General features: G+C 54.7%; 8 protein-coding genes across 8 annotated transcripts; 5 read left to right on the top strand and 3 right to left on the bottom strand.

Annotated features, from left to right (window-relative positions):
- Positions 1–383: 383 nt before the first annotated feature.
- Positions 384–5,116, top strand: CTAM01_00168 (uncharacterized protein; the record flags this gene model as incomplete). Its single annotated transcript, XM_060516222.1, has 5 exons — positions 384–691; positions 1,359–1,478; positions 1,785–2,015; positions 2,728–3,465; positions 3,520–5,116. 5 exons carry the CDS (start codon positions 384–386, stop codon positions 5,114–5,116), a joined length of 2,994 nt encoding a protein of 997 aa, XP_060388848.1.
- Positions 5,117–6,560: 1,444 nt separating this feature from the next.
- On the top strand, positions 6,561–7,613 carry CTAM01_00167 (GDSL-like Lipase/Acylhydrolase; the record flags this gene model as incomplete). Its single annotated transcript, XM_060516221.1, has 4 exons — positions 6,561–6,774; positions 6,917–6,962; positions 7,024–7,212; positions 7,322–7,613. 4 exons carry the CDS (start codon positions 6,561–6,563, stop codon positions 7,611–7,613), a joined length of 741 nt encoding a protein of 246 aa, XP_060388847.1.
- A 268-nt stretch (positions 7,614–7,881) lies between these two features.
- On the bottom strand, positions 7,882–9,207 carry CTAM01_00166 (PCI domain-containing protein; the record flags this gene model as incomplete). The annotated part of the gene is made up of 2 exons (XM_060516220.1): positions 7,882–7,911; positions 7,978–9,207. The coding sequence occupies 2 exons, from the start codon at positions 9,205–9,207 to the stop codon at positions 7,882–7,884; spliced, it is 1,260 nt and encodes a 419-aa protein (XP_060388846.1).
- Positions 9,208–10,503: 1,296 nt separating this feature from the next.
- CTAM01_00165 (Fe-S protein assembly co-chaperone HscB) lies at positions 10,504–11,319 on the bottom strand (the record flags this gene model as incomplete). The annotated part of the gene is made up of 1 exon (XM_060516219.1): positions 10,504–11,319. The coding sequence occupies one exon, from the start codon at positions 11,317–11,319 to the stop codon at positions 10,504–10,506; it is 816 nt and encodes a 271-aa protein (XP_060388845.1).
- Positions 11,320–11,894: 575 nt separating this feature from the next.
- On the top strand, positions 11,895–13,573 carry CTAM01_00164 (FMN-dependent dehydrogenase; the record flags this gene model as incomplete). The annotated part of the gene is made up of 4 exons (XM_060516218.1): positions 11,895–11,922; positions 11,986–13,281; positions 13,339–13,412; positions 13,484–13,573. The coding sequence occupies 4 exons, from the start codon at positions 11,895–11,897 to the stop codon at positions 13,571–13,573; spliced, it is 1,488 nt and encodes a 495-aa protein (XP_060388844.1).
- A 3,683-nt stretch (positions 13,574–17,256) lies between these two features.
- CTAM01_00163 (uncharacterized protein) lies at positions 17,257–18,473 on the top strand (the record flags this gene model as incomplete). The annotated part of the gene is made up of 4 exons (XM_060516217.1): positions 17,257–17,414; positions 17,475–17,902; positions 17,971–18,095; positions 18,150–18,473. The coding sequence occupies 4 exons, from the start codon at positions 17,257–17,259 to the stop codon at positions 18,471–18,473; spliced, it is 1,035 nt and encodes a 344-aa protein (XP_060388843.1).
- Positions 18,474–20,084: 1,611 nt separating this feature from the next.
- Positions 20,085–21,032, bottom strand: CTAM01_00162 (HCNGP-like protein; the record flags this gene model as incomplete). Its single annotated transcript, XM_060516216.1, has 3 exons — positions 20,085–20,803; positions 20,863–20,911; positions 20,973–21,032. The coding sequence occupies 3 exons, from the start codon at positions 21,030–21,032 to the stop codon at positions 20,085–20,087; spliced, it is 828 nt and encodes a 275-aa protein (XP_060388842.1).
- Positions 21,033–21,710: 678 nt separating this feature from the next.
- CTAM01_00161 (DEAD/DEAH box helicase) lies at positions 21,711–25,463 on the top strand (the record flags this gene model as incomplete). The annotated part of the gene is made up of 4 exons (XM_060516215.1): positions 21,711–21,854; positions 21,970–22,245; positions 22,308–22,743; positions 22,819–25,463. The coding sequence occupies 4 exons, from the start codon at positions 21,711–21,713 to the stop codon at positions 25,461–25,463; spliced, it is 3,501 nt and encodes a 1,166-aa protein (XP_060388841.1).
- Between the last annotated feature and the right edge of the window lie 295 nt (positions 25,464–25,758).

Genomic DNA, 25,758 nt, shown 5'->3' with positions numbered 1-25,758 from the left:
AAGCGGGTCAGCTACTGAATTAAAAACCCACCCTCGCAACAACGGCAACTGGCCAAGCTATCCCCACGTCCGGTATATTAAAATTACGGCACAACGACCTCATGAAGGCCAAGGTTGCAACCCCCTTTTGTCCGTTGAAATAAAAGGTGTGGCCTCGTCGTTCAGCCCAACTTTGGTGGTAGGACTGCGGCTGAGAGGAAGAGAGCGCAAAGAGTCGGTAAGAGCAGCAGCATCAGCATCAGCAGCAGCAACACGACGGAACTCATCGAGGTTTGGACGGCACGTGGAACGGTCCGAAAGAGACGAACGAGACGACAGAGAATAAGGAGAAGAACATCAGTCGACTAGATATATCGGCAAGCGACCGTCACGAACCTCGGATCATGGACGGCACAATGATCAGCGGACGTCAGTACTACGAGATCCCGCCTGCGGGCCAAGCGATCACGACTTCCTACAAAGGCAACCGGCGGTTCGATCCCGACTACGGACTCAACTACGGGCACCACAGCTACGCTATCGAACAGAAAGACTACCGGGCGGCCCGGGCAGTCTCTGGCAGTGGCCTTGGGCCAGTGGGTGCAAGGCAATCGCTGTCAGCGCTGGACGATAAACGTGCCAACGAAATTCGACATGGCGTCTACGCACACGTTTTCCTGGATGTCAAAAATAGCAGCAAATCAGAAGCTCCGTAAGTCTCTCTTTTCTAGTGGTTGGCCCCATCTTTCAGTTTTCAACACTATCGACGACTGCATTTTCCCCATCGTTCTATGTACACCACTGGTTCCACGTACTGGCTCCTCTACTGCGTCGTTGATTCGCTGGCCTGTTTGTTCTACTGCTTCTTGTCGCGCGCCTTTTTTTCTGTTTAACCACTTTACTTTGCATCGTTCCGCTTGGCCTCGTATTCACTGCTGCAAATTTATTTTTTCCTCATTCACGCGATCCGTCACCTGCTGCGTCTGGGATTTCGTTCCTGCACGGCTCGACATGAGATGGCGATGGCGCTGGGATGTGGTTGCTCGGTTTGGTTCATCCCATTTTCCCATTTCTACATCACCCTGGCCATATTCTTTGGCTGTTTCTTCCTCTTCGGAACTGTTCTGCTTCTGCCCACATGAAGCACATCGATGACGCCTCGGCCCACGGCTCGCGAGTGGGAGTCGCGTCGTTCGATCGACGAAAGTGCTGAATGGGGGCAGCCCCACGCCTCATTTATTATCGATCCCGAGCCTTTCTTTCCAAGTGGATCCGAACCCAACGGAGGCTGCTTTAGGAAGCGTCCTCCAGACGTGGAAATCCGAGATCTTTCCTCTAGTGTCTATAGCTCTTGACACCGCGGGCACGCTTCTGGCAAGACCGGCAGATACGGATAGGCACTCGGCCTACGGCCTACTGCAGGAGATTCCAGCCCGACTGAACAAGTCACTTCCTACGATGCCGTCAAGTTCTTCCGGTTGGTTTGTCCTCAAGATTAAGTCCCCACGAGATCCTCCTGCCCAGGCTGGGCGGGGCGGAGACAGAGTTACTTGTCACTTCTGAGATGGGAAATGCATCGACGCACGAAATGGGAGCTCGGATTACTCTGTACCCACGACTTTCCTCTTCCACGTTTTCCCCTGCCATGACCCCTGCATCTCGTCTCCAGCTTCAGTTGAGCGTTGCGGATCCCATGATCGAATGATGGTGCTTTCATCCTTGCGTCGTTATCAAGATTCACCTCCCCTCCCCTTGTTTCGCGGATTCTCAAACGCAGTTTTGGAGGCTTCAGTGTAACTCTTCAGGATGGACGGCGTACGGCTTGCCATCTGCGGGAGCCATCGCAACGGGGCCCGGCAGAACGGAGTGCCTAGAGACCGCCAGGAGCTTGTCCTAATTTCCACCAGGAACAGTGGCGCGCGTCTCTGCCAGTTGCAAAGCAAGGCAGAATTGCGCTGCTACCCGCCAAGCGGCAACGCCACGAGACAAGTTTTGCTTCTCTGCCTCTTTCTGTCCCTCTTCGCGCCGCACGTAGTGTAAGCCCTAGCGCAAGTGCTAAAGTAGGGAGTTCTTGTCATCGCGCCCACGTTGCTGGGTTGCGCGACTCGGCTAGCTCGTCACTGCGTATCTGCACTGCGTTATCCGTAGTCGCCGCCCAACATCGCAGCCTTGGGGCGCTCCTAGTTCTAAGTCCTCGGTAGCTCGAGATACGGCTGATGAGTGTTTCCCCTTCGAGGCGGGCCAACAAGGGCCAAGGGTCAAGGGGGTCTTTGAGGAAGGACGACCCCCAAATCGCTCCCTCACCCCCCCTAGACAATAGGATGGGCGACCACTCATCAGACTCCATCTGGATAGGATCATCAGAGCGAGCGCCGGTCCGGGCACAGCCCACGCACCTCTCTGCCCGCGCAAGCCTCTGTCGAATCCAGGGTGCACTTGCAGATTGCCCAGCGGTAGCCTCCTTGGTGTGTGCCGGTGCCGTTCTTTGCGTGTCCTTTTTTGGCTCCAGGTTCTAATTTCCTTCTCTCTTTTTTTTCCTTCTCTTTCCTCCAAGTCTTTCGTATTAAACTTGACAGAAACCCCCCGTCACGTCACGTTGGCGCCTTTCGCTCTTTTGTTTCTGGGATTTGCTTGTTTCCCGACTACCTGTTCCATTCTTGGCTTGGAACTTTGCCCGCTGCCGAATTCCGTTTGCTGGATGATCCCTGAAGTACCTTCGTACTAACACGACCTGTCTCTTCTCCATAGCAACCCGAGACCTCTTCAACACAAGAGGCGAGCTTCTGCTGCACCTGCTGCTTCCAATTACATCCTCCATGATGGTAACCGTCTGAGAGTCCCTGGTCGTTTCGCTCCGCGTCCAGCTATCGCCGCCTCCGTTTCTGTCCCGTCGTCTCCGCTCATGACCGCCAGTCACGGACCTGCTCCGGCGTACTTCGGCGCTCCAGAATTGTACCACCATAAGGGTGAACAGCAACAGTCTACAATGGCCACGATGGCTACAACAGAGCCCGCGCGCTCAAGTCCGCGCATCGCCCGGGTGCCATACGCCTTGCAGACGGCCCCTTTAGATTCGAAGCTCATTTGCGAATCACTACCCACCACGGCTCTCAACAGGCCAAGGAAGCTCTCTCAGGCATCAACCATCACCGTTACGAGTATCAACAGCCCGAGAGAAAGCTTTGAGACACGATCCAGAAGCTCTTCATACGGCAGCCACAGGACAAGCATCGATTCGAGTCCCACTATGTGGAGGCCCGACTACATGTACTCGAGGCCCAGTCAGACGACAGTCTTTAGAAAAAAGGCGAAGCCTGGGGAAATCTTTGCGAAGCTGCCCGGAGAGGTTTTGGAGTTGATCCTGGGCGAGCTCAAAAAGCTGCATCTCGAAAAGCCTACGGATAGCTGCGCGACATGTTGGATGAGGGATGTCTGCTCGGTTACTCTCACGGCGAGGAAATGGTGCAAGTTTGCGCGAGTGGCATTGTGAGACTCACACCTTCGCCACGACCTCGCTATTTGGCTAACAGCGTTTCTCAGGTATGAAGATATTCAACTCGTAGGAGCCGATTTAGCATCTCAAAAGAAGCGGCATAAAGTCACGTTCGGCTCGCGCATGATGCTCCTTAGACGGACGCTGAGAGCGAACTCGTATCTCGCCGGACTCGTTCACACTCTCAAGGTTCCAAGCCCCCCTACCGGGGTCTTGCTGGAGGACTATCACGATCAGGTTGCCGCGCTGATCATGGCATGTCCTAATTTTGAGCGCCTCATCGGCCTTCACCCCCATTATAACCACTCGTACAGCAAGCTCTTGCATGCGCTCTCGTCGCGCAAGCGCCTCAAGCACATGGATTGGATCGTCGAGCCCTCGCCCTTTCAGCGACAACACCGATTCAAGTCGAGCTCGGGTAGTAATGTCGCCGCGATGACCCAGGCAACCTACGATGCTTCCGTCACACCCGGTGACCTGCAACCACACCAGAGTGCAGCATTTCTCGATTTCCACGTCGACTGGGCCCACCTCACGACTTTGTCGATTCACTGCCTCCCCGGCGCTACCCTTACTCCGGATAACCTCATCAGCTCAGCACTGATGCACCTAACGTATCTGCAGCACCTTTACCTATCATGGATGCCGGTAACCGCCTTTAATGACAGCACCCTGCTCTCACTCCCTCCCTTGCGTACACTTTCACTCACCCACGTACCGGGTGTCACCAGCAGCGGCATTTCTGCTTTGGCTACCCTCCCAACGAGCCAGGCGATCCAGAAACTGACTCTACGCCACACGAACCTCGATTCCCTGCCCGCCTTGGCCCGCATCTTTTCCAACTTTACTCACCTCGAGTCTTTTACCCTCGTCCAGACCTTGGCGCCCATGCTCCCGGAGGACACATTCATTTGGCTCATGCCATACCTTGCCTCCTCGTCCCTCCGTAAGCTTCACTGGGACATCACGAGCAACACGACCCATGCCAATGCCGCCGACTCTATCCTCGCCCGCAGCATCGCCGCCGACGGGTTCCCCTCCCTACGCAGTCTCCGCAGCCCCAACGATCCCGAAGGCATCTTTCAAGCCCTCTGCCGGCCGCAGGAGAGGACAGACAGCGCCAGCGATCGGTTCCGCGGTCCCAACGGACCCGCCCGGAGCTCCTCATTCCCCACCCCCAGCACGACCCACAGCCCCGTCTCGCCGACGAAGCCGTCCCGCTCGCCTACAGCCCCGGCGTCCCCCGTCATGAGCGACGCCCCTCGCGAATGCACCAACCTCCACGTAGCCCGGCTCGCGGCGCAGGCTCGTCTCGAAGCCGCGCGTGCAGCGCTGCCGAGGTTCTTCTTGAACGTCATCGATGAGGACGGCACGGTGCTGGAGAAGTATGGACTGGCGGCCTTCATCGGTACGGTAGAGAGCCGCATCACGTATAACCTGCGTCCTGACCCGGGCGCCAAGGACGAGCGCGGCGGACTGGTCGAGCTTGCGGATCTGACAGCTGACAACGGCGAGGAGATCGCCGTTGGGCGAGAAGGCTGCCAGGGACGGTGGAACGCGTCTTCGACCGTCTCAGACAAGAAGGATCGGGAGAGGTGGTGGCACACTGAGAGAGGCCGCTGGCAACAACCGGAGCTCGCGTGAAGTGCGAATCAGCCTCACGATGAGCGTCACATTTTATTTCCTTGAACGTCTTTGATGAAACGGCCAATTTCATGATATCCAAATTGTCGCAAGGGCACGGGGGAATCGGGTCAAGATGCCTCCAAGATACCAAACGAAACAGCAGGGAAAGATACACATTTAACGTATATAATGTTTATAACGGTATTCATAACTAAACGGTTACGATGGGCAAGTGGAAGAAAGAGGAGGATGTACATAGAAATGGAAACTTTCAAGCTTGTAGTGTAATACCACACACAATTCAATATCTACACACGGTCGAAATCCACATTGAACAAGGTCGGTTTACTGAGCTGTCAATTTTTCCAAAGAAAATGGTTTCTGAGACAAGGCATGAGAAGGACCATGTGTTTTGGCCACTACGGAGCCAAACCCGCTCAGTCCAAAGAGACGCAAAGGCACGTATCGAGACGGTAGTTTCCATTCACTCGGGGACGAAACACACCTCAACGCAGAAGGCGAAGCGTTTTTGCACTGCCCCATTAGAAAAACCACCGTGTCGCTGTTGCCTGAGCACTCTTGTCTCGATTTACCCTGCCTTACGTGGGGCGAGGTGAGGTCCAGTCGTGGTTGCTGACTGCTCAAAGCTAAGTTTCCTTGGGTTTCGCTGCCTTCCATACGAAAGTCAGCACGCTGGAGTTGAGGACCCAAGCGCCGATTAAAACGTCCAAGGGGAGCCTGCCCGGTTGCAGCAGCCACCAACCCCGCCCCCACCACCAGTTCACACTCTCTGCCCCGTTAAGTACCACCTTAGGTAAGGTGTGACTGCCTGCCTATCGGCGTGTCTCCCCCTACAATCGGTAAGCTGCCTGCCCGCCCATCCGCCGCCCGTCCACCCCACCTGACCTCTGTCCAACTTCATGCCATTCCGTCAGCCTGCTTAACCTTAGATGACAATTTAATGCCTGTACATCATTTAGACAACACTCTACACGAACCAGCCATTCATCTCAGTACTGAACGGATCAATATCTGCGCGAACACTTGCCTTTTTTTGAACGTATCAACTATCTTCTCGGGCGACGCTTGATCTTTGCTCTGCGACTTTGACGGTTGAACACACACCCCATGCTTCTCGGTGACCGCTTCCCGGGGGCTTGTGGTTCTACGCTCAACATCTCGCCTCACTTTCCCGGTGTTTAGCGAGCTTCACTCTGGTCAAAATACCAATATCCGGATCTCAAGTGAACTGAGGTCAATATATCAGGACCTGGAGGCCGAGAAAGAGATTGGGAAAAGGCCGACGGCAGTTTACAAGTCTACCGTGAACGGCGGGGCGAACTTGCGCAGGTACCTAGGCAGAATCCGACCAAACCGACACAGCAACCGACAATACGATAAACCTCAGTAGACGAGGACCACCAAGACTTGTGATAAAGACAAGGGAGCCGGAGATTTCAAAATGTCAAAGGACAAGACCCTCCGCATCTTTTGCTTCGGCGACTCGCTGACGGCCGGATACTCGTCCTACGGGGCCGTCTACCACCCCTACTCCATCGCCCTCACAAAGCTGCTCGCAGTGTACCTGTCCGACACGCAAATCGTGGCGACGGACAACGGCATGCCTGGGGATGTCGTTTCGCAGGGAGCCTTTGCGCAGCGTTTTGACAGCGAGAGTTCGTACTTTTGCCTTTCCATTATCATTCAGTGTTATTACGTCGCTGCAATGTTCTATCACGACTTCCTCACCCCTCCTCTCATTTCATCTCATCTGCCCGGCTTGCGGGAGATGAAATACTTGCTAATTTTATGTTCTAGTGAGCCAAGCACAATACGACTGGGCAATCATACTGGGAGGCACAAAGTACGTTCAACATATACGTAGATTTCCCGGAAAGCCGCCTCATACTAACGAGATGCACCAGCGACCTTGCATTTAACGTGCCGCCAGATAGGATATTTGACTCACTCCGGGGAGTATACGACTCCGCCATTGCCAAGGGTAGCAAGGTTCTTGCCTTGACAGTCCCCGAATGTGCAACCAAGAGTGAAAAGCTGGATGCCCGCCGGCGACAGCTCAACAACGCTATCCTCACCCATCAATCACCAAATTAGTATGTCTTGTCCTTTACACGTATTCTCTCTCGTTGCATTTTCCCCATTGTGTCTTTCCGTGTACAGGAGAGAATTACACAGCAAACGTACTAATCGCCAAACACCCAGCCACGCCTTCGATCTTAATCCGAGGATCCCATTCCACGCCCTCACCGATCGGGAGTGCAAAAGATACTGGGACGACGGCCTGCACCTGACACCAGCGGGCTACGACTGGATGGGCACGCACATTGCTGAAGCCCTTCGCGACGTAATAGAGCTGGAGCGGAATCCTCAGTCCAAGAGAGCGCGTAGGGCGCGGCGCAACGCCGAGGAGCAAATCTCCTTTGACGAGGAGGACGGCGATCCACACTCGCTCAGCGAGGGTTATGTGGTCGTGCGGATGAGAGACTTGAACTAGATACCTTTTTTTACTTTCAATGCGAATATTGCCTCTAAACCCATGGTTCATTCGCCGTCCTCTCTTATTCAGTCTAGCTCCTGTCTACTACGTAAGTCGGGCTACGTGACTGCTCCATGCTGACGTGCTTCTTCTCTTCATTTGTGATATGCAGTGCGGCCTCTGTTGATCGCATGAATCCCTAAAACGCCAGTGTTTAACCCTTTTTTACAACGCCGGTAATGTGTGTGAGTGTGTGTAAAGTTCAGTTTGATAGTAGTAGTCCATCTCAAATCACCAAGTTGGCTTCCACGAATTCCTATGGAACTGTTAGTAAATGGTTCATCGAAGATTTGCAAAACCGCAAGGTAGGGAATAAACTCACGGGAAACTGTTTTTGCAGAGCATTGGTCACGTTCTCAACCTCCTCGGCTACGCTCTGCACATTCGCATCCCACCTCCGCATCTCCTTGCCAACGACGACCTCGGCGCGCCCGCTGCCCTTCTTCCCAGACGCCTCGCCGCCCTCGAACCAAATCACCTCGTCGAGCTGGTCGATCCGGCCAAGCAATCGGCCCTGCTCAATCATGCGCGCCGTCGTCTCCTCGGCCTTTTCGGCGTCCAGGCCGAGCAGGGAGCCGAGCGCCTCGAAGCCAATATTGCGGTACAGCCTCGATGCGCCGAGCAGGTTGTGCTCGACGACGGCCTTTGCCAGTACGGTGGATCCGTCGGCCGTGGTGGCGAGCTGGTGCGGCTGCAGGCCCTGAGCGAACTTGTCCACTTCCTCCGGGGCGAGCAGGCGGTCGAAGAACATCTTCTCCAGCATGCCGTGCTCGTCGAGTCCCGCAGAGCGCTCGTCCTTGTATAGCCGGCCGAGGGCGCGGCTCCGCATGGGACCGGCGGGGGCGAGGATGGCGCACTTGACGGCCATGCCGAGGGTGTGCAGGCGCTCCTCCTCTGCGATGGCGGGGCTGACGCTGATCTCGTGGTAGCGGCCGCTGGCGCCGAGGAAGTCGCGCTGCGAGTCGAGGATGCGTGCCATGGAGAGCTTGAAGTGGAGGTCGAGGTCGCGGTCCTGGACGGTGTGCATGATGTTCTTGAGCTTGTTGACGTACGTCTCGGCGGCGGTGGTGTCGTCGACCTCGAGGTAATTGCGGGCGATGCGGACCCAGACGCGGGCCTTGTCGTCGTTTGTGACTTTGCGCTGGGAGCCGTCGAGGGGGATCTCGGCGAGGACGTTGGCGGCGTCGAGGAAGTCTTCGGCGCTCTCGTGGGCCTCGGCGACGAGCTCGCGGACGGCGGCGGCCTGGTCGAGGAAGGAGGAGGGCTGGGTGGCGAGCTGGGCGAGGGTGTGGTTGCCGACGGCGATCCAGAGGTCGTCGTTTTGGAGGCCGCGGAGGGCGGCGACGAAGGAGGCAAGCAGGGTGCGGGTGGAGACGATGCCGAGGGAGGCGGCGAAGATTGCGTCAAGGACGGCGTTGAGGTCGGACGCGGCTGTCGGAGGGGACGAGAGGGTCTTGATGTCGGCGATGATGGACTCGTAGGCCGGGGCCTTGTCCCCGGGTACCGAATCGGCTTGGGCGAGCCGCTCGGCGACCTTTTGCGAGGGCGCCATGGTTTCGATGTGTGCTGATGTGTGTCTGTCAAGCTGTGCGTGATCTGTTGGCGTGAAATATGATCTTGGGAGTGATGCGGTGGGAGGCGGGTGGGTATCTGAGCTTGTGCTTCTCAACGTTGGTTGTTGATCGTGAAGCCGTGGAGCTGTAGGAGCTGAGGTGAGCTCTTGGATGGTTGTCATTGATAGAGTTAGGCAGGCATGGTGGGGTAAGAGCTTTGAGGGGCCGTTGGAGGGGTGCCCCGGTGCAGGGGCCCACGGGCCAAGGTTCCGGAGCACTCGATTCGATATGCTTCAAAGGGCACCATAACTTCTCCATGCCATTCATACCTATCATGCGATGTGGAGTATAGATGAGATGGGAGTCAAATAATGAAGACGATTGGTCTGAAACAGCACAAATTGAGGCTATCATCACACTCATGACTGCCCGCGAAGTACGATTTGGAGACTCCCGCTATCTGCCTATTGTGCTGTAGATGAGGCATTCTCCAAGTTCTTTTTCTGTGCCTTGGCCTTGCAAAGAATCCTACTTGCAATGGTTCATTGCTGGTTCATCTATATAGGGAATTAGTTAGAGACGGTCTAATGGGCAACATGAGTCAAAAGGCAGTTGAGTATTCCTCTTTGACCTTTTACGATGCAGGGAACTTGACTGGCCAGCACATTTCACACATTACGAACACAAGAAAGTCGTTCATTGAACGCAAAGCACGTATATCCTTTGCCCATATTTCAACGCAGTAAACAGTCTTTTCACACCGAGCCTGCTGCAATTGTCCAATACAGCGGCGTTCTCTCCGGAAACCTCTGTAATGTACGACACCACAAACTCTACCAATGAAAATTGCCCCAATAAGCAGATAAATTACAGCCTCTGAATTCGGTGAACCATCGGAATTTAGGAGATTTGGTTTCATGAAGTTAACGTGCTATTTTAGATACCTTGACTTTGGAGGCGGAACATTTTTTTGCAGGTCGGAGTTTTTGGGTAGTCGGGAATTTTTGCCAAACGTGACTTAATACCTTTTCCGTCGATTTTGTCCAGTCAAATTCGCGAACAGGGATGGGTGGGGGTTGAGCAGAGTTATGCAATTATTAAAATTTATGAACACCCAGGTATTGTACAATATCGGCCCATCATCGGCTGATGATGACGAGCGAGCCCTTCTCATCACAGATGTACGCTTTTTTCTCTCTCTCTCTCCTCTTCGTTATTTTCTCTTCCTTCCTATTTTATATAGAAGTGCCCACCATCTTATTGAATTTGTCTGAGAAAACCCATTGCTTCTCCAGCTAGTGCTGCAGAACAATCGGCTTCCCGGCTTCCCAATTATTCAGGCTTTCCTGGATATTAACCCAGTACCGGAGATTCACCGCCTCCCTCTTGGCCGTCTCGATATCGTCGTGCCGGAACGCCGTTTCGAGCACCTCCTCGCTCGCGCGTATCCTCCCATCATTAGCCTCCCTCTGGCCCTTGAGCTCGCTCTCGGCCGTCGCCTCCTCAATCTCCTCACGCGCCTCGAGCACCACCATCAGCAGCTCCGGGTCCTCGACCTTGAGCGTCTCGTCGTTGGCCACGTCGACGCCGCGGAGCGAGAGGAGGTACTGCGCGCGCAGGAGCGGGTTCGACAGCGTCTTGTACGCCTCGTTGATGCGCGCCGACGTCGCCTCCGCGCGCGTCTTCAGCTCCGCCGGGTGCATGTCCGGGTGGGCCTTGGCCTGCAGCCGGAGAAACTCGCGGCGGAGGGCGCGCTGGTCGATGGGAAAGTGGCCCTTGGGCGGCGGGCCGTCGGGGAGGGTGATGGGGAAGAAATCGTAGTGCGTCTTGGGGATGGTGCTGTCGGGCGTGCTTGAGGCGGCGGCGGTTGGTTCGCTGTCTGGTGTCGCCGTCGCCGGCCGTGTCAGCGGGACGCTCCCGGACATCCACCGCTTCTGGCTGGGGATCGTGGATGAAACTTCAGAAGCCCATCGTGCATGTATTGTGAATAACGAACTGCTGGCGATGGCCATGGCTACTGCGCCGGATGGCCGGGCCACTATCGCTTGTTGCTGGCATTTCACGCATAGGCGAGATACGTCTCGTACGCCGGTCTGGATTGATGTGCGCATGTTGCTTGTGAACGTATCGCAATTGAGCTTTGATTCTGGTGTATACAACTCGAGGTCGTAGCTCAAGTAGCTGGTTCTATGCGATCGTGAGAGTCGTCACTGAAGTGTTGCTCGACGAAATTTACGTATTACTTTCTGGGGGGGCGGATTTGGATGACGTCCCCGTAAAATCATTGCCGCGCCAAAGCGAAGCGAAGCGTCTAGCGCCGAGAGCCGCCCCGACATCTAAGTCCGAAGTCGGGGCATATTCGGGGTGTGTTCTCTCCACTGGGGTGAGCCCCGCTTGCAAAGCCCAGTGCTCTCCCGGTCCACTGCTCCAGCAACTCCAAAGCCTCTCCACAGAACGCTTGACCAAAAAGTGCCCTGTGATTCGACGACTGGGTGGCTCCTCTACTGCCCCCAACCCCAGATCAAGCCCCCCACGGGCCTGGTCTCCGACGCCAGACGTACGGGGTAATTCCCGCCGAATGGTTGGCGACTTATTACGATGATGTTCCCGCTCTGCCAGTTGTTGAGATTCTTCTTCATGTTTCCCTTAGGCTGTACTACTAGTAGAGCTCCGAATTGCTAACAAAATGTCCAAGATATTCACTGCTGAAGAAGGTCCGTCTGCCGTGCTTCCTTTGCTGCGATGCTTTCGAGTCAATGCTGATACAATTCTCACAGTGGCCAAGCACAACACATCCGACAGTTGTTGGGTGGTGCTCTACGGCAAAGTGTACGATGTGACCGAATTCCTCCCTTCACATCCCGGCGGCTCCAAGATCATTGTCAAGCTTTCCGGCAAAGATGCGACAGAAGAGTACGACCCTATACACCCGCCGGGTATCCTCGAGGAGAACCTCAAGCCCGAAAACTGTCTAGGCACCGTAGACCCCGAGTCGCTAGCGCTGCTACAACCTCAAGCCGCGAAGGCGGAATCCGAAAAACCCAGGGAGGGCCCGCCCAGGCTCGAGACGCTGCTCAACCTCGACGAGATTGAGGAGGCTGCCACAAAGATTATCCCCAAGAAGGCGTGGGCCTACTACTTCTCAGCCTCTGACGACCTTTGGACCAAGAGCAACAACGGTCATGTGTACAGGCAGATCCTGCTGCGGCCTCGCGTCTTCGTCGACTGTACGAAAGTTGACACCTCCACAACCCTGCTCGGCAACCACGTAGGACTTCCGTTGTTCGTGGCGCCAGCAGCCATGGCAAGACTTGCCCACCCCGACGGTGAGCGAGGCATTGCGAGGGCAGCGGCCAAGTTCAATGCGATGCAATGCGTTTCGAATAACGCGTCCATGACCCCGGAGCAGATCATTGAGGGTTCCCCTGAAGGCCAGGTCTTTGGATGGCAGCTTTACGTGCAGAATGACAGGGCCAAGAGTGAGGCCATGCTGAAGCGCATCAACGCTATGAAGGACCGCTACAAGTACATCACCTTGACGTTGGATGCACCGTGGCCTGGCAAGCGTGAGCTCGACGAGAAGCAGCAATTCGAGGGATCTTTCGAAGTCGAGTCCGAGTCAAACTCGAAGACCGAAGAGGCGAAGCGGCCAGGCGGTGGAGGTGTCGGACAGCAGCTGTTCTTCGGCACAGCAGCAGACCTAGAGTGGAAGACAACGTTGCCGTGGCTGGCCCAGCACACCGACCTGCCCATCGTGCTGAAGGGATTGCAGACGCACGAGGATGCTTACCTGGCGGCTCAGTACGCACCGCAGGTGAAGGCCATTATTCTCTCCAATCACGGCGGTCGTGCTCTCGATACGGCACCTCCCGCCGTTCACACGCTTCTGGAGATCCGCAAGTACTGCCCCGAGGTCTTTGACAAGATCGAGGTCTGGGTCGACGGCGGCATCAAGCGCGGTACCGATATTGTCAAGGCTCTGTGCCTGGGCGCCAAGGCTGTAGGCATTGGTCGCGCTGCTCTGTTTGGTCTTGGAGCCGGAGGCCAAGCGGGTGTCGAGCGGACATACGAAAGTAAGTCTTGATGTGGGAGCCGTGTCATTGTGAACGAATCGCTAACCTTTCGCCCAGTCCTGAAAGCCGAGATGGAGACATGCATGAGGCTGCTTGGAGCAAAGAGCATCAGCGACCTAGGACCTAAATTTGTAAGCGGCAACACCAAAATGGCCAAGATTCAAGACTATTGTGAGACGTCGGATGCTAACGAGTGCCGCAGATCAACACCCGCGCAGTGGAGAGAGATATCTACGACGGCGAGTCTGGCATCGAGAATAGAGTTAGCCTGTGGGTGAAGTCGAAGCTCTGAGGTAGTGTGGAAGTTCCCCACGACAGGGAAACAGCCGAAGCAAGCTGATCTGACGTTGTGTTTGTAAAACGGTAAAAATTGTTGGGCCAACGTGGGGTAAATGGCATCATTTGGTCACGAAGCCGAGCGTTTGCATGAAGTCCTTACTACGAAGGATGGGATATGCCTCATGCTCGTAGCAGGATATGCCTGGATCTCTTAGGGCGTTGGGATGAGATGCTGACGGGATAGGAGCGGTCAAGGTAGCTATCGCGGAATGTATATCCGACATCAGTTACGCCACAGCATTACGGTTCTACAGTCTTGCTCAGTTTGAGTCGTCTTTGTAGAGTCATACATCTTCAGTATAGTATAGAAGCAAGCTGAGGGTTCTGAATTTCTTACGAATTTTAGGCTCCGGATGTCAGCCAGTGTCATCATTGTCATCCTGTCACTGGCTGGTCTGAGATGTCCTGAAACGAAACCCTTGGAAGACTGTAATGGAACCCCCTTCCATTTTTGGGGGGATTTCTCGATCCGACGAAGTTTCTCTCATTCGTCGTCCCGAGTCCCGAGAGGCAGAATCCCAGTTGAGAGTATACCGTGTTGGTGGGTAGGCAGTGATGTGCCGCAGCTTTCTCGGTCAGAAACGTCAGGCGGAGCGGAGCGACTCGAGACGACTTACGTCGACATCGTGTCTGATAGGCCAGGGACCGTGGTGAAGAAAAGACGGCGGCCCGGTGTAGGGTGGTTGGGAAGGTAGCGCGATGTGCGTGGTAGTGTGTCTCGTCGCGTGAGGACTTTTTATTACACTATAAACCATAAACTTTGAAGCTTCAATTTCCCCGCTAAGGCCGGTCACGGTGTAACAGGGATTGTTGTCTCTCACCTCTCTTCCTTAGCTGCCGGTGACAAGTCTGTGTGTTTGTGGGAAAAATAGTCTTGGTCGGATCGGGGGATCCAGCCACAATTACGATAGGCAAAGTTTCATCCATGACGAGCCATTGGGGTCCCCGCGGGGTATCAATGAGGTGATGGGCAGAAAGGCAATTGTCTTTCCTTTCCATGCATTTCGGCGCCTAGAATACAAAGGTACGGCCGCATGGGATGTTGTCGTCTCTGTTCGTCATGACCCTGGTGTCCTGATGATGCACGGAGTATGTACTATCAGGCTGGCATAAGCTTCTTGCCCAAAAATGAGCTTGGCTGACTCAATCGGCCGAATGTTACGTTGGGGAAAGGCAAAACAACTCAAAAAACGGTACTGCTGATCCGTACAGATAGGTAGGTACTTTAGGCCGATATGACGGGTTGATTGTTTAACTGTCGAGAAGAAGTGAGATAAGGTAAGGGTTGTGTTCAATTGCAGCTCTTCATGAGGCCATTTGTAATGACAGCAGAGAGTATTTAACACGGAAGCAACGTGGACATCCAACCTAATGTTGAGCTTCCTTCGGGTCCGCGAGGTCCGTACCTGTTGATAGTGACTTCCAAGGTGATGGTGTATGATTCCGGTGGATAAAAAGTCGTTTAGGAAGGACGCCCCACAGTGGCTCCCAACCTAGGTACCTAAGCTCTGAACTTCTGAAGTGCCCGACTCCACCAATTTGTGTACTCCGTAAGGAAGGCGGGGGCTCTCCAAGTTCCCCCTCAGTAACGGGCGCTTTCTGAGTGGCTCCCCAGGTAGCTAAGATTCTACTAGTGTAAGTCCCCGTCCCCGCTCCTACCCGAAAAATGCCCAGACTCTGGGGGATGCTGGGGCGAATGGAGGCGCGCGGGCAAGGCGAGAGCGGGACGTCGACCTCTTCTTGCCTTTCCTAAGGTAGGTAGTGGGAACATTGGGCACCTAAGGCAAGCACGGCTGCACGACAAGGTAGCTCACGAGGGCACAAGGGAAAGAGGGCGAGGCAAAGGTCCTTCCGTATCTCCAAATGTCAATCATTGGCCTTCTGCGTCAAATCTCCGAGCCAATTCATTCTGGCACGTCTGGCTCGACCAATCCTGGCCCATCATCTGCCCATTTTGGCCGTTTACAGCTGCAGCTCCTTTCCGCGCCGCACTGCCTCCGGTTCCTTTCTTTCTCCCTCTCTCTCTCTTTTCTCAGCTCCCCCGTGAAAATTCTGACACTTCGTGACCATGTGATTGTCGACTTCGCCGCGCTACCAATTCTGTCGTTTTCGTGCAAGATGAAGCCAAGACTCGGTGAGATTTCCATCAAAGTCAACCTGACAAACCGTACAATTTGAGAACCTCCATTGGCCCTTCGTATCACGCAGTACGATACGGATACCCCCAAGAGGTTCACCAGTGGCACAAAACGAGAGAAGGAACGCCACCAGCCTCAAGGTCATGATACTTTGATTGGGTAGCCGGGGATACCCTCTCCAACGCTAGAAGCCCGCCGGAGTGCCTCCTAGTGGGCGGCGTCCGCACTCTTGAATCCTTGGAGTTGACAACGTCCACTGGTTTACTCGCCTCCAGCTTGACGGTTGTCTCATCGAGAGCACCGCGGCGTAGAGGACCGCTGCGTTCTTGGCTAGGTATTCACCATTTCATTCGAGGCTATCAAATCTCAGCCAGTCCATCGTCAATTGCCTCCCAACATGATCCGGCTTTCCTCGCAACGGCTGGACCGTGTCTACGGCTCACTTCGTATCCGTCGCCCCTTCACTTGTACACTACAGGGTAAATCTCATCAACACCCCTGCAGCATGGGCGGGCAAGCCACGCAGGTCGGTATATTGCGCCGTGGTAACGCAGAAGGGGGACCTGTGTAAACACCCAGTCACACACATCCACCCAACATCACTTTCATATGCTCAATCTTGTTCACGAGATGCCGAGGGACCGCACTCTGGTGGCCCAGCGGGATTGTAACTCTGGTGTTAGCGGGCAAGGGGTCCCCCTACCTCTTCCTCGACACACAATGCGGGGCATCCGCTTAGGTAGGAAGATGGTGTCGACCTTGTAGCTCGGCATGCCACCCAATCTGGCAACGCTGCCCCGGTCTGCCCTTGTAATTCGACCTCCCCTCCATCGCAGATTCGGACGTCAAAGATTTGACCTGGCATATTCTTCTGTGTTGGTCTGTGGACAGCCTGCCACGCCTGCCATCTGACTGGCCGATCCGTTCTCTCTCGTTACGCACTCTAGCCATGTATCCGTTGGATAGGCACTTTCGGCCCATACACACCCACGCTTAACGGACCACATGCTGCGACCTTGCTTGCACTTACACACGATGCCTGCTCCACGCCCCAGGTACCGCAGGTCCGCAGCACATCCCAACCTACACTACCATGCCTACCCTACCGAGTCGAGCTGGGTTAGTCGATGGGTCTGTAAGGAAGGGGAAGGGTTACATACCTGATGTGGACATGGAGATCTCGAGCTATCGCTGCCGTGTGATGCATAGGGTGCCTATCATTCCCTGGCATCCCCAGCTTTTACCCCAGAAAGCATCTCTCTCGATCTCTGTACTTAAACACCCTCGGTCCCACTCGATTACTTCGTTCTCTGACATACCAGACAAAAACTGTTGAGCTGTCATCGACATCGAGGTTTGACAGACAGTTTCCTCCTATCGTTCACTCGAATACGTACACACGCACACTCCCACATACATCGGGAACTCACGGAAGTGAAGGATAACCCTACAGCTTTATCGCACGATATAACGCGCATAACGAAGCAGTTCGGACAACATGAGTAAACACGATATCTCTCACTCCGAGAATGCCGTCGGTGGTGGTGCTGCATACGGCGGTGGCAAGAGGAAGACATGTATGAGACATTGTGCAAGGTTCTGGTGGCTCTATTTGATCGGTAGCGTCGCAGGAATCCTTCTCGTCGTTCTTCTCATGTAAGTGTCAACATCCTCCCCAAGGCGGTCCAAATGCCAAGTGTTCTAACGCGAACTCAGCATCTTTGTTGCCGTACCAAAGATTGCACAAAAGAAGCTCGATGATGCCGAGCTCACAGTTGATAGCATCATCGTCTCCCAGACAACACCCACTTCATACAACATGGCTATCAACTCGACGCTGAGATCAGACGGCTCAGTCAAGGCCACGATCGAGGGTTTCGACGGCAAAATGTTCCTGACGGACCTTCCAGGAGAAGTTGCCTTCGTGAACCTCACGTTCCCCGAGACCAAATCAGTTAAGCTACAGACCGTCAACATTAGCCAGCCCATCGAAATCAACGACATGCCCGCCTTCACCACCTTTAATACCTGGCTTCAAAACAATGAGTCTGTCAGAGTTACGGTCAAGGGCGACACTCATATCAAGGTCAATGGCATTGCCAGGCGTTACGGGGTTACTTTCAAGAACACAATGACCTTGAAGGGTAAGTTCCGCCGCCACTGCACTAATCTCCAGGTTGCGTCCATGATACACGTTGCTAACGAAACCTAGGTCTGAACGGCTTCAAGGGCCTTAATGTTACGGATAACACCATCTCTCTCACATCGGACGCTCAGGGTGACAACTTCAAGGGTCACGTCTCGATCCCCAACCCTTCTGTTCTCACATTGGAAATTGTACGTTTATGCAACTTCTCTCAAAAAAACCAATACTAACATCAAGGTTCTCAGGGCAACGCCTCCTTTGTCAACCTTTTGGACGGCCAGGACATTGGCACCGTCTACCTCGACAATCTCCTACTCCACCCAGGCATCAACAACGTCACCATGCGTGCCAATATTTCTCAAGCCCCCGTCCTTGCCGCCATGCAGAAAAAGCCCGCCTGCGAGAACGGTATCATTCCCTTCAGCCTCCGCGGCAAGAACGTTACCAGCAATGGCCAGAGGCTGTCCTACTTTTCCGATGCTCTCTCCTCTGGCGAGGTTGTTACGGATATCAACATTGGCGAATCGTTGAAGAGGTCTCTGAACATCACGTTCACCTGCGCTAGCTAGATTCTCAAGCGACTTTGTTAAGTCTGCCACGGACTGAACGAAAAGGGGGCACACTATTTGCGCGTTGAGAAACGAGTGTGGGTGGCAAGGTTGACAGTTCTGCACGAATATGAAAGTATTAATGAATTTTATTATGTTGCTTGGAAAGCTCTTGCGACTCGGGGGCAGCGTTGAGAGCGATGGATCGAACACCTTTGCGGTGGTGATAATCTAGCGACCCTAGATACCTATGACGGCGTAGAGCCGTAACATAGCTGGAATATGATACCTTGTTACCTGACTCTACTGCCCGGGCTGATCACAGCGCGACTTACAGTAAGATCACATACGATGTCACGATAACCTTCAACTGACAGTGTCGCAAACTTGCACTCTGTTTTTAAGATTCGACGTCATTCCCTCTCGTCCCTACGACTTCCAGCCTCAACTCTGACGGAATAGAAAAAGTGACGCATCTACCACACACAACCTGTCGTCCCAAGTAAAGAGAAATCCCATCGATACCCCTTTTTCCTTCTCTCTCGGTCCGTGTCCCAGAACTCGACCATCTGACGACAAATGACGGTTTTCAGAGCACACCCTCTTTGAGCGCACGAGCGCACAACGTTTCCGCCAGGGCAGTCGTCATTCCGAAGTAGGGGCATCAATCGCGAAGATTTAAGAGGGCTTTGGGGCTATGTGATATTTCCTCTAGATCTCTTGCTACCTCTTGCGGTGTGATACCCCGCCTCAAGTTGCTGTCGGGCGCGGGGAAGCCGCATCAGAGATCCGATAACCGTCGTCAATCCCACGTGCTGAAGATCCGCAACCAACGTTGACGCGCGCCTCGGCTCCCAAGGCCAGAGAAGGAGAAACGAGGCTACACAATCAACCCCCCAGCACCTGAGACGCCGTTACGAAACTCTGTCTCCATTCTAGACCCCACTGTGCGGCAATGCGGACCATGTAACCCCCCTCGAGTTATAATGATATTCTTTTTTCACGGCACTAGTGTACATTGTATGCGTATGTGTGTTTGTTTGCGGCTAGGCATGCCAGCACATTCTTATTCCCCTCATTGCCATGATTGAATAAAGTGATGCCGAGGAGATCGACGGCGAGCGTCATGGAGACACCGAGGTCTGCGGCTGCCAATCGAGAAGGAGATTTCGGGCGACTCGAGAATGGGTTGCAATTAGAGGATCAAGGATGGAATTAACACAGAAATAGTTCGCTTGGCGATGGCAGAGATGTGGAGGATTAGCCCCCAATGAATGACACAAGACGTCTGATAGCTGCATCGATAACCTGGAAACTCCCCGAGCAGGTCAACCTTGAGCGGGAAATGAAAAGAGCAGGACGCTTTGGACCCATCTGCGCGATGTCTGACAAGTTCCCGTAGAGTAGCCCCTGTCACAGAAGTGTGAGGAAGAAGGATCGATGTTGGTGACTGATGGGTACCCCAGCAGTCAGCTTGCCGAGTTGCTGAATCCCTCAAACGCCTGTCAAGCAAGATAACCGTAGCAAATGAACAGCTGAAGCCGAAGCTGAGGCAGCTGACAGACGTCAGTGACCAAACAGCCCGGATGCCTTGCCAAACGGAATCACCAACCAGGCCCAGCTTGCTGCTCTTCACAGCGCACCCGCCTTCCTCTTTCCTCCACGCGAGACGAGACCCCCTTGCTCAATCCCAGTCGCAGGCGAAGCAGCAGACTCGGCACCTGCTGCGGCAGCCGGCACGAACTCGACGGGCCCGCCTCCCTTCCTCGCCCCCGCGCCGCGCACTTTATCCTGGCTCTGTCGCAGCGCCGTCCTGCCCGCCCACTCCGGCAAGAGATCCTCCGACGTCGGGTCCCAGCCGAGCGCGGGCGGTAGCGTGGTGGCGTAGCCCGCGCGGCCGTCGAGGTCGACGAAGGACATGAGCTTGTCCGTCAGGCTCGGGTTGCGGAGGGCGGCGGACTGGGCGAGTTTGGCATTGAAGTGGACGCCCTTCTTCTTGAGGTCGAGAAACTGGGTGAATTTGGCGCTGAGGGTGGGGGGTGGAGAGCCCGGCGGCGAGGGAGGTATGTCGAAGTTGGGCACGGGGGGCAGGGTGAGATCGCGGAGGAGGGCGCGGGAGGCGGTGTATGGCGAGGCTGGGGGTTGGGACGGATCTTCTCCTGAGGGGAGATTTGGTAGTTGAGTGTCCATTGGGGGGAGGGAGGGGCCCAGTGGGACGGAGTGTTGTTGGACTGGGCCTATTGTCATGGCTTCTGTGGATGGTTGAGGCTCTATTGGTGGTTGAGGTGCGGCGGCGGCGGTAGGAGGAGGAGGAGCAGCAGCAGGTGATGTTGATGGTGGCTTGTCATTATCTGAGAGGCTCATTAGTACGAGGTTGTGAGAAGGCCTGAACTAGTTGGCGAGGTATTACTTGAGCCTGTGTTATTCTTGGGAGATGTGGATTTCTCTGCAATCTCAGTCTAGACATTGTGTAAGTGACTGGCTTTCTGAGTGAGAAGAGGAGCATCTTTGTGAGCGCACCTTTACATCTTCGACCTCATCGTCTTCGTCACTGCTGGCGTACGCCACCAGACCACCCATTGTATCGACTCGGGGATCTTTATGTCAAAGAAGGTCTAAGACAGATGTCCTTTTAGGTTAGATTGACGTAGGTTGAGAAGTGAATGAGTTCGATGGAGGGACAAGATAATTGGGGACAGGTGAGAAGCTCGGTGTGCTTCAACGCCCCACGCGACAGGCGACAAAATCTGGGGAATGCACGAGCCTTAAGGTGGTGAGGTATCACCTAAGGCAGCCTTTCTAATTGCTAATATCACCTGTAATATTCAAATTCGTCGAATCCCCTATTGTAAATTTTAAATGACTGAACCGGCATAGGTATTGAACATAGTGAGTCAAGAACTCTTTCACTAACCATCGCCAAAAGAGTTTTAAGTGAGAATGAGGTGCCTTCCCTCTGCAACCAGCCACACCTGCGATGTGGCTGGGAAGTGGTCCGTGCATTATCGCGGATAAAGCTCGGTGGAGTTGGCCTCGTTTCCTGGCGCATCAACTTTAATCTGATAATCGTCACGTCGCAACTTTTCCGCCCCTCATGCCAGATCCGTCATTCGCTTGCCAACAGACCTAGTTCATTGGAAGAGCGGCCCCGTACAGCGGTACTTGCCCATCAGGTTCCGAACTCTCAGAATAAACAGTGGCAAAGAAACAAATACACGAGTGAAGACCCTGTCGAAAAAGTAGCTCGAGACCTACAACATGGCTCGGACCAGGGACTCGCGCTCACCATCGCCTGCAGGAAGCCAATACGCGAGACGCCGCAAAGACGATGACAGGAGGGACCGCCGTGATGATGGAGGCAGAGACTACCGTCGTCGCTCGCGGTCCAGGAGCCCTGGCGATGTGAGAAGACACCGCAGAGAACGAGAATGGGACGACTCTGACAGGTACCAACAGCGACGATACCGAGATCGCGAGCGCGATCGCGACTCTCACCGCCGGAGAGATCGCTCCATAGACCGACGAGACGACGACTTGTATCGCGGAGGCCGACGAGACAACGACCGCCACAGAGACAATCGGAGGAGGTCTCGCGATCGATTCGCCGACAGAGACCGATCTCTCGACAGAAGGCGGCATCGTGATAGCGACAGGGACCATCGTCCAAGGCGAGACGACTCCAGGGATCGAGCTCGCGCGAGGCGAGAGGGAACTGCTGACTCCCGTCCGCGTAGCAAGCGCGATGATAGCCGCCCACGCGGCGCAGCGCCTCCAGAGAAAACCAGTACCCCTGGTAATGAGGTGAGACCGATCACCATGCCCTTTCCATCATGGATCGCTAACTCAATATCACAGGCTGCTAAGCCCAAGCCCGCCCCAGCCCAGACTGAAGCTGACAAAAAGGCCGAACGACTCGCCAGGCTCGAGGCCTGGAAGAAGAGCAGAGAGAACAAGGCCAATAAAGAGAATGAGGTTAATCCAAGTCAGACTAGGAATCTCCTCGCGGAGATGGACAAAAAGTCCGTGGCGTCCCCGGCTCCCGCTTCGCCATCTGTCGCCTCGCCTGCCGTCGCATCTCCCGTAGTCGCGTCCCCGGCGGCATCCCCAGCGCCAACGCTCAATACTTCTGGAAACGCATCACCAGCTGTGCCTTTCGCGGGCAAGTTTGACCCCAAGGCCATTGCGAAGAAATCGGCAGCGTCTCACAAGAACACCGGCACGAATAGTGTGCTGGGCGCGCTGGAAGGCCGGCCCGAGAAGCCCACGGCACCTGTTGCACCAATCACGAAGGGTAAGCTACCACCCCCTTCCTATGCAGATTCGCAAGGGGCAGTCATGAGAGGGACACATACTAACAGCATAATAGCCTCAGCACTTCCCGCCAACCGAAACCTGAGCGCTTTTGGTTTCAGCAAAGCGACTGCCGACAGTGAGAAGCTCGCAAACAAGCGCAAGCTCGATCTCGATGAGGAGGAAGGGACGAAGAGGAAACTCACAAAGCTACCCGCACTTCCCCTCGAGGCTGATGACACCCCCTACGCTGATCAAGATGAAGACGATGAGTCGGACGGTGGCAACTTTGCCGAAACGGAAGAAGAAGCTGCTGCAATTGCCCGTGCTGCGCACGAACGACGCGAGAGAGAGCTGCAGGAGGCGCAAGGAGAGTCCAAGCAAGATATCGACATGCAAGATGTTGCGCCAACGCAAACTGCTGAGCCAGTTGAAGAGCCTCCAGTCGCCGACAAGATGGAGGTCGTGGAAGCCGAAGAGGACGATGTTGATCCGTTGGACGCTTTCATGGCCGATCTGTCGGATACAAAAGCCGCGCCGGGTCCCAAGGCAAGTACATCCACGAAGAAGGTCCAGGAGCCTGAGGCGTACTTCAGTGACGATGAATACGCTTTCAAAGCAGACGATGGCCCCAACGCCAATGCAGCTCTCGCCATGGCTGCGAAACGCAAGAAGAAAGATATTCCCACGGTGGACTACAGCAAGATAGACTTACTACCTATTCGTAAGGATTTCTGGGTCGAACCAGCGGAGCTTGCCGCTCTCAGCGAAGAAGAGGTCACCGAACTGCGCGCGGAGCTTGACGGCATCAAAGTCTCGGGCAAAAACGTCCCTAAGCCGGTACAGAAGTGGGCCCAGTGCGGTCTCAATGAGCGGACATTGGACGTCATCGCCGGCCTTGGCTATGAAAAGCCGACGCCGATTCAGATGCAATCTCTGCCCATTCTCATGTCGGGGCGTGATGTTGTCGCCGTTGCCAGGACTGGATCAGGTAAAACAATGGCCTTCCTCCTTCCTATGTTCCGTCACATTATGGATCAGCCGCCCATCAGGGACACCGACGGTCCCATTGGTCTCATTATGACACCGACTCGCGAGCTGGCAGTCCAGATTCATCGCGATTGTAAACCCTTTCTGAAGGCAATGGGTTTGCGGGCTGTCTGTGCCTATGGTGGAGCTCCCATTAGAGATCAAATCGCCGAGCTCAAGCGCGGTGCCGAAATCGTCGTGTGCACTCCCGGCCGCATGATTGACCTGTTGGCTGCCAACCAGGGCCGTGTTACGAATGTGCGTCGCGTCACATACGCTGTCCTCGACGAGGCTGATCGCATGTTCGACATGGGTTTCGAGCCACAAGTCATGAAAATCTTCGCCAATATCCGCCCTGACCGGCAAACCATCATGTTCTCCGCAACCATGCCTCGCAGCATTGATTCCTTGGCCAAGAAGGTACTCAAGTCTCCAGTTGAGATTACCGTAGGAGGCCGCAGTATCGTGCCCGCAAACATTACGCAGATTGTTGAGGTTATTCCCGAGACTGAAAAGTTCTACCATCTACTAGGCCTGCTTGGTGAGCTTTACGAAAAGGATGAGGACGCCCGTACTCTAATCTTCGTCGAACGTCAGGAGAAGGCCGACGATCTTCTTAAGGAACTCATGACCAAGGGATACCCCTGCATGTCGATTCATGGTGGTAAAGACCAGGTCGATCGTGATTCTACAATTTCCGATTTCAAGAACGGTATCGTGCCAATCCTGGTCGCAACGTCCGTTGCAGCTCGAGGTCTGGACGTCAAGCAGCTCAAGTTGGTTGTGAACTATGACCCACCCTCTCACCACGAGGACATGGTGCACAGATCCGGACGAACGGGAAGAGCAGGTAACACTGGAACCGCAGTGACTTACATTTCTGAAGACCAGGAGAATTGCGCCCCTGGCATCGCAAAGGCTCTGGAGCAAAGCGGTGTTCCTGTCCCTAAGCGCCTGGAAGAGATGCGTAAAGCATGGATAGAAAAGGTCAAGGCAGGCAAAGCCAAGGATAACTCTGGCTTTGGTGGAAAGGGTCTGGACAGACTCGATGCTGAGCGTGAAGCTGCTCGTCTTCGTGAGCGCAAGACTCACAAGGCCGAGGGCGAAGAAGATGACGTGAAGGAGGAGAAGGCCGAGGACAAGGGCAAGTCTGCTGTCATCGACATTCAGTCCAAGGTATCAGCCGTTGTGTCCCGTGCCGCCAACAAGCCTGAAGAGGCCAAGGGCAAGGATACACCGGCTGCCGGCGGCGCCGGAGGCAAGCCGGGACAGCCTCTCGACATGGTCAGCGCAGCCATTAGGAACATCAACGAGCGACTCGGTAAGGCCGGGCAGCTTCGGTCAGGACAGCCCATCGACAACAAGGGCCCCGACGCCGGTGCGTACCACGCCACCCTCGAGATCAACGACTTCCCGCAGAAGGCCAGATGGGCGGTCACAAACAGAACGAACGTGGCCAAGATTTTGGAGGCAACTGGTGTGTCGATCACGACAAAGGGAACCTTCTATCCTGCTGGCAAGGAAGTCCCGGCCGGAGCGGACCCGAAGCTGTACATTCTCGTTGAGGGTGACACGGAGGTTGTGGTTGGCGCTGCTATGACCGAGCTTACCCGACTTCTCAGTGAGGGAACTGTTGCGGCGGCTACGGCCGACAGCCGTGCTCCCGCTTCTGGACGTTATAATGTCGTGTAAATTGCGCGGGTTCTTGTAGTATGTCAGATAATGCCATGGTAGCAATAGGGCAGGGGCGCAGAGGAGTCAATGATAACGCTGGTGCTGATGTTCGTTGTTGATGTGCACTTGATTTTTTTAGGATAATAATCAGAGCAGTCGCCGCGGAGATCAATAGCACCAGAGTGAAGCGCAGTTTGAGAAAGCGAAATGAAGAAATCTAGTAACTAATGACTTAGATCACCCTAGACGCCAGCAATGTATGAACTCCAAACCAAGCTTCAAATACCAAAACGAAGAGGTATTATCAACGAAC

The sequence above is a fragment of the Colletotrichum tamarilloi genome (assembly GCF_030869305.1).
Source record: "Colletotrichum tamarilloi strain Tom-12 chromosome Unknown Scaffold_1.1, whole genome shotgun sequence".
Taxonomy (NCBI): domain Eukaryota; kingdom Fungi; phylum Ascomycota; class Sordariomycetes; order Glomerellales; family Glomerellaceae; genus Colletotrichum; species Colletotrichum tamarilloi.
Note: the sequence above shows the minus strand (reverse complement) of the source record. Positions and strands in the feature narration are given on the sequence as shown.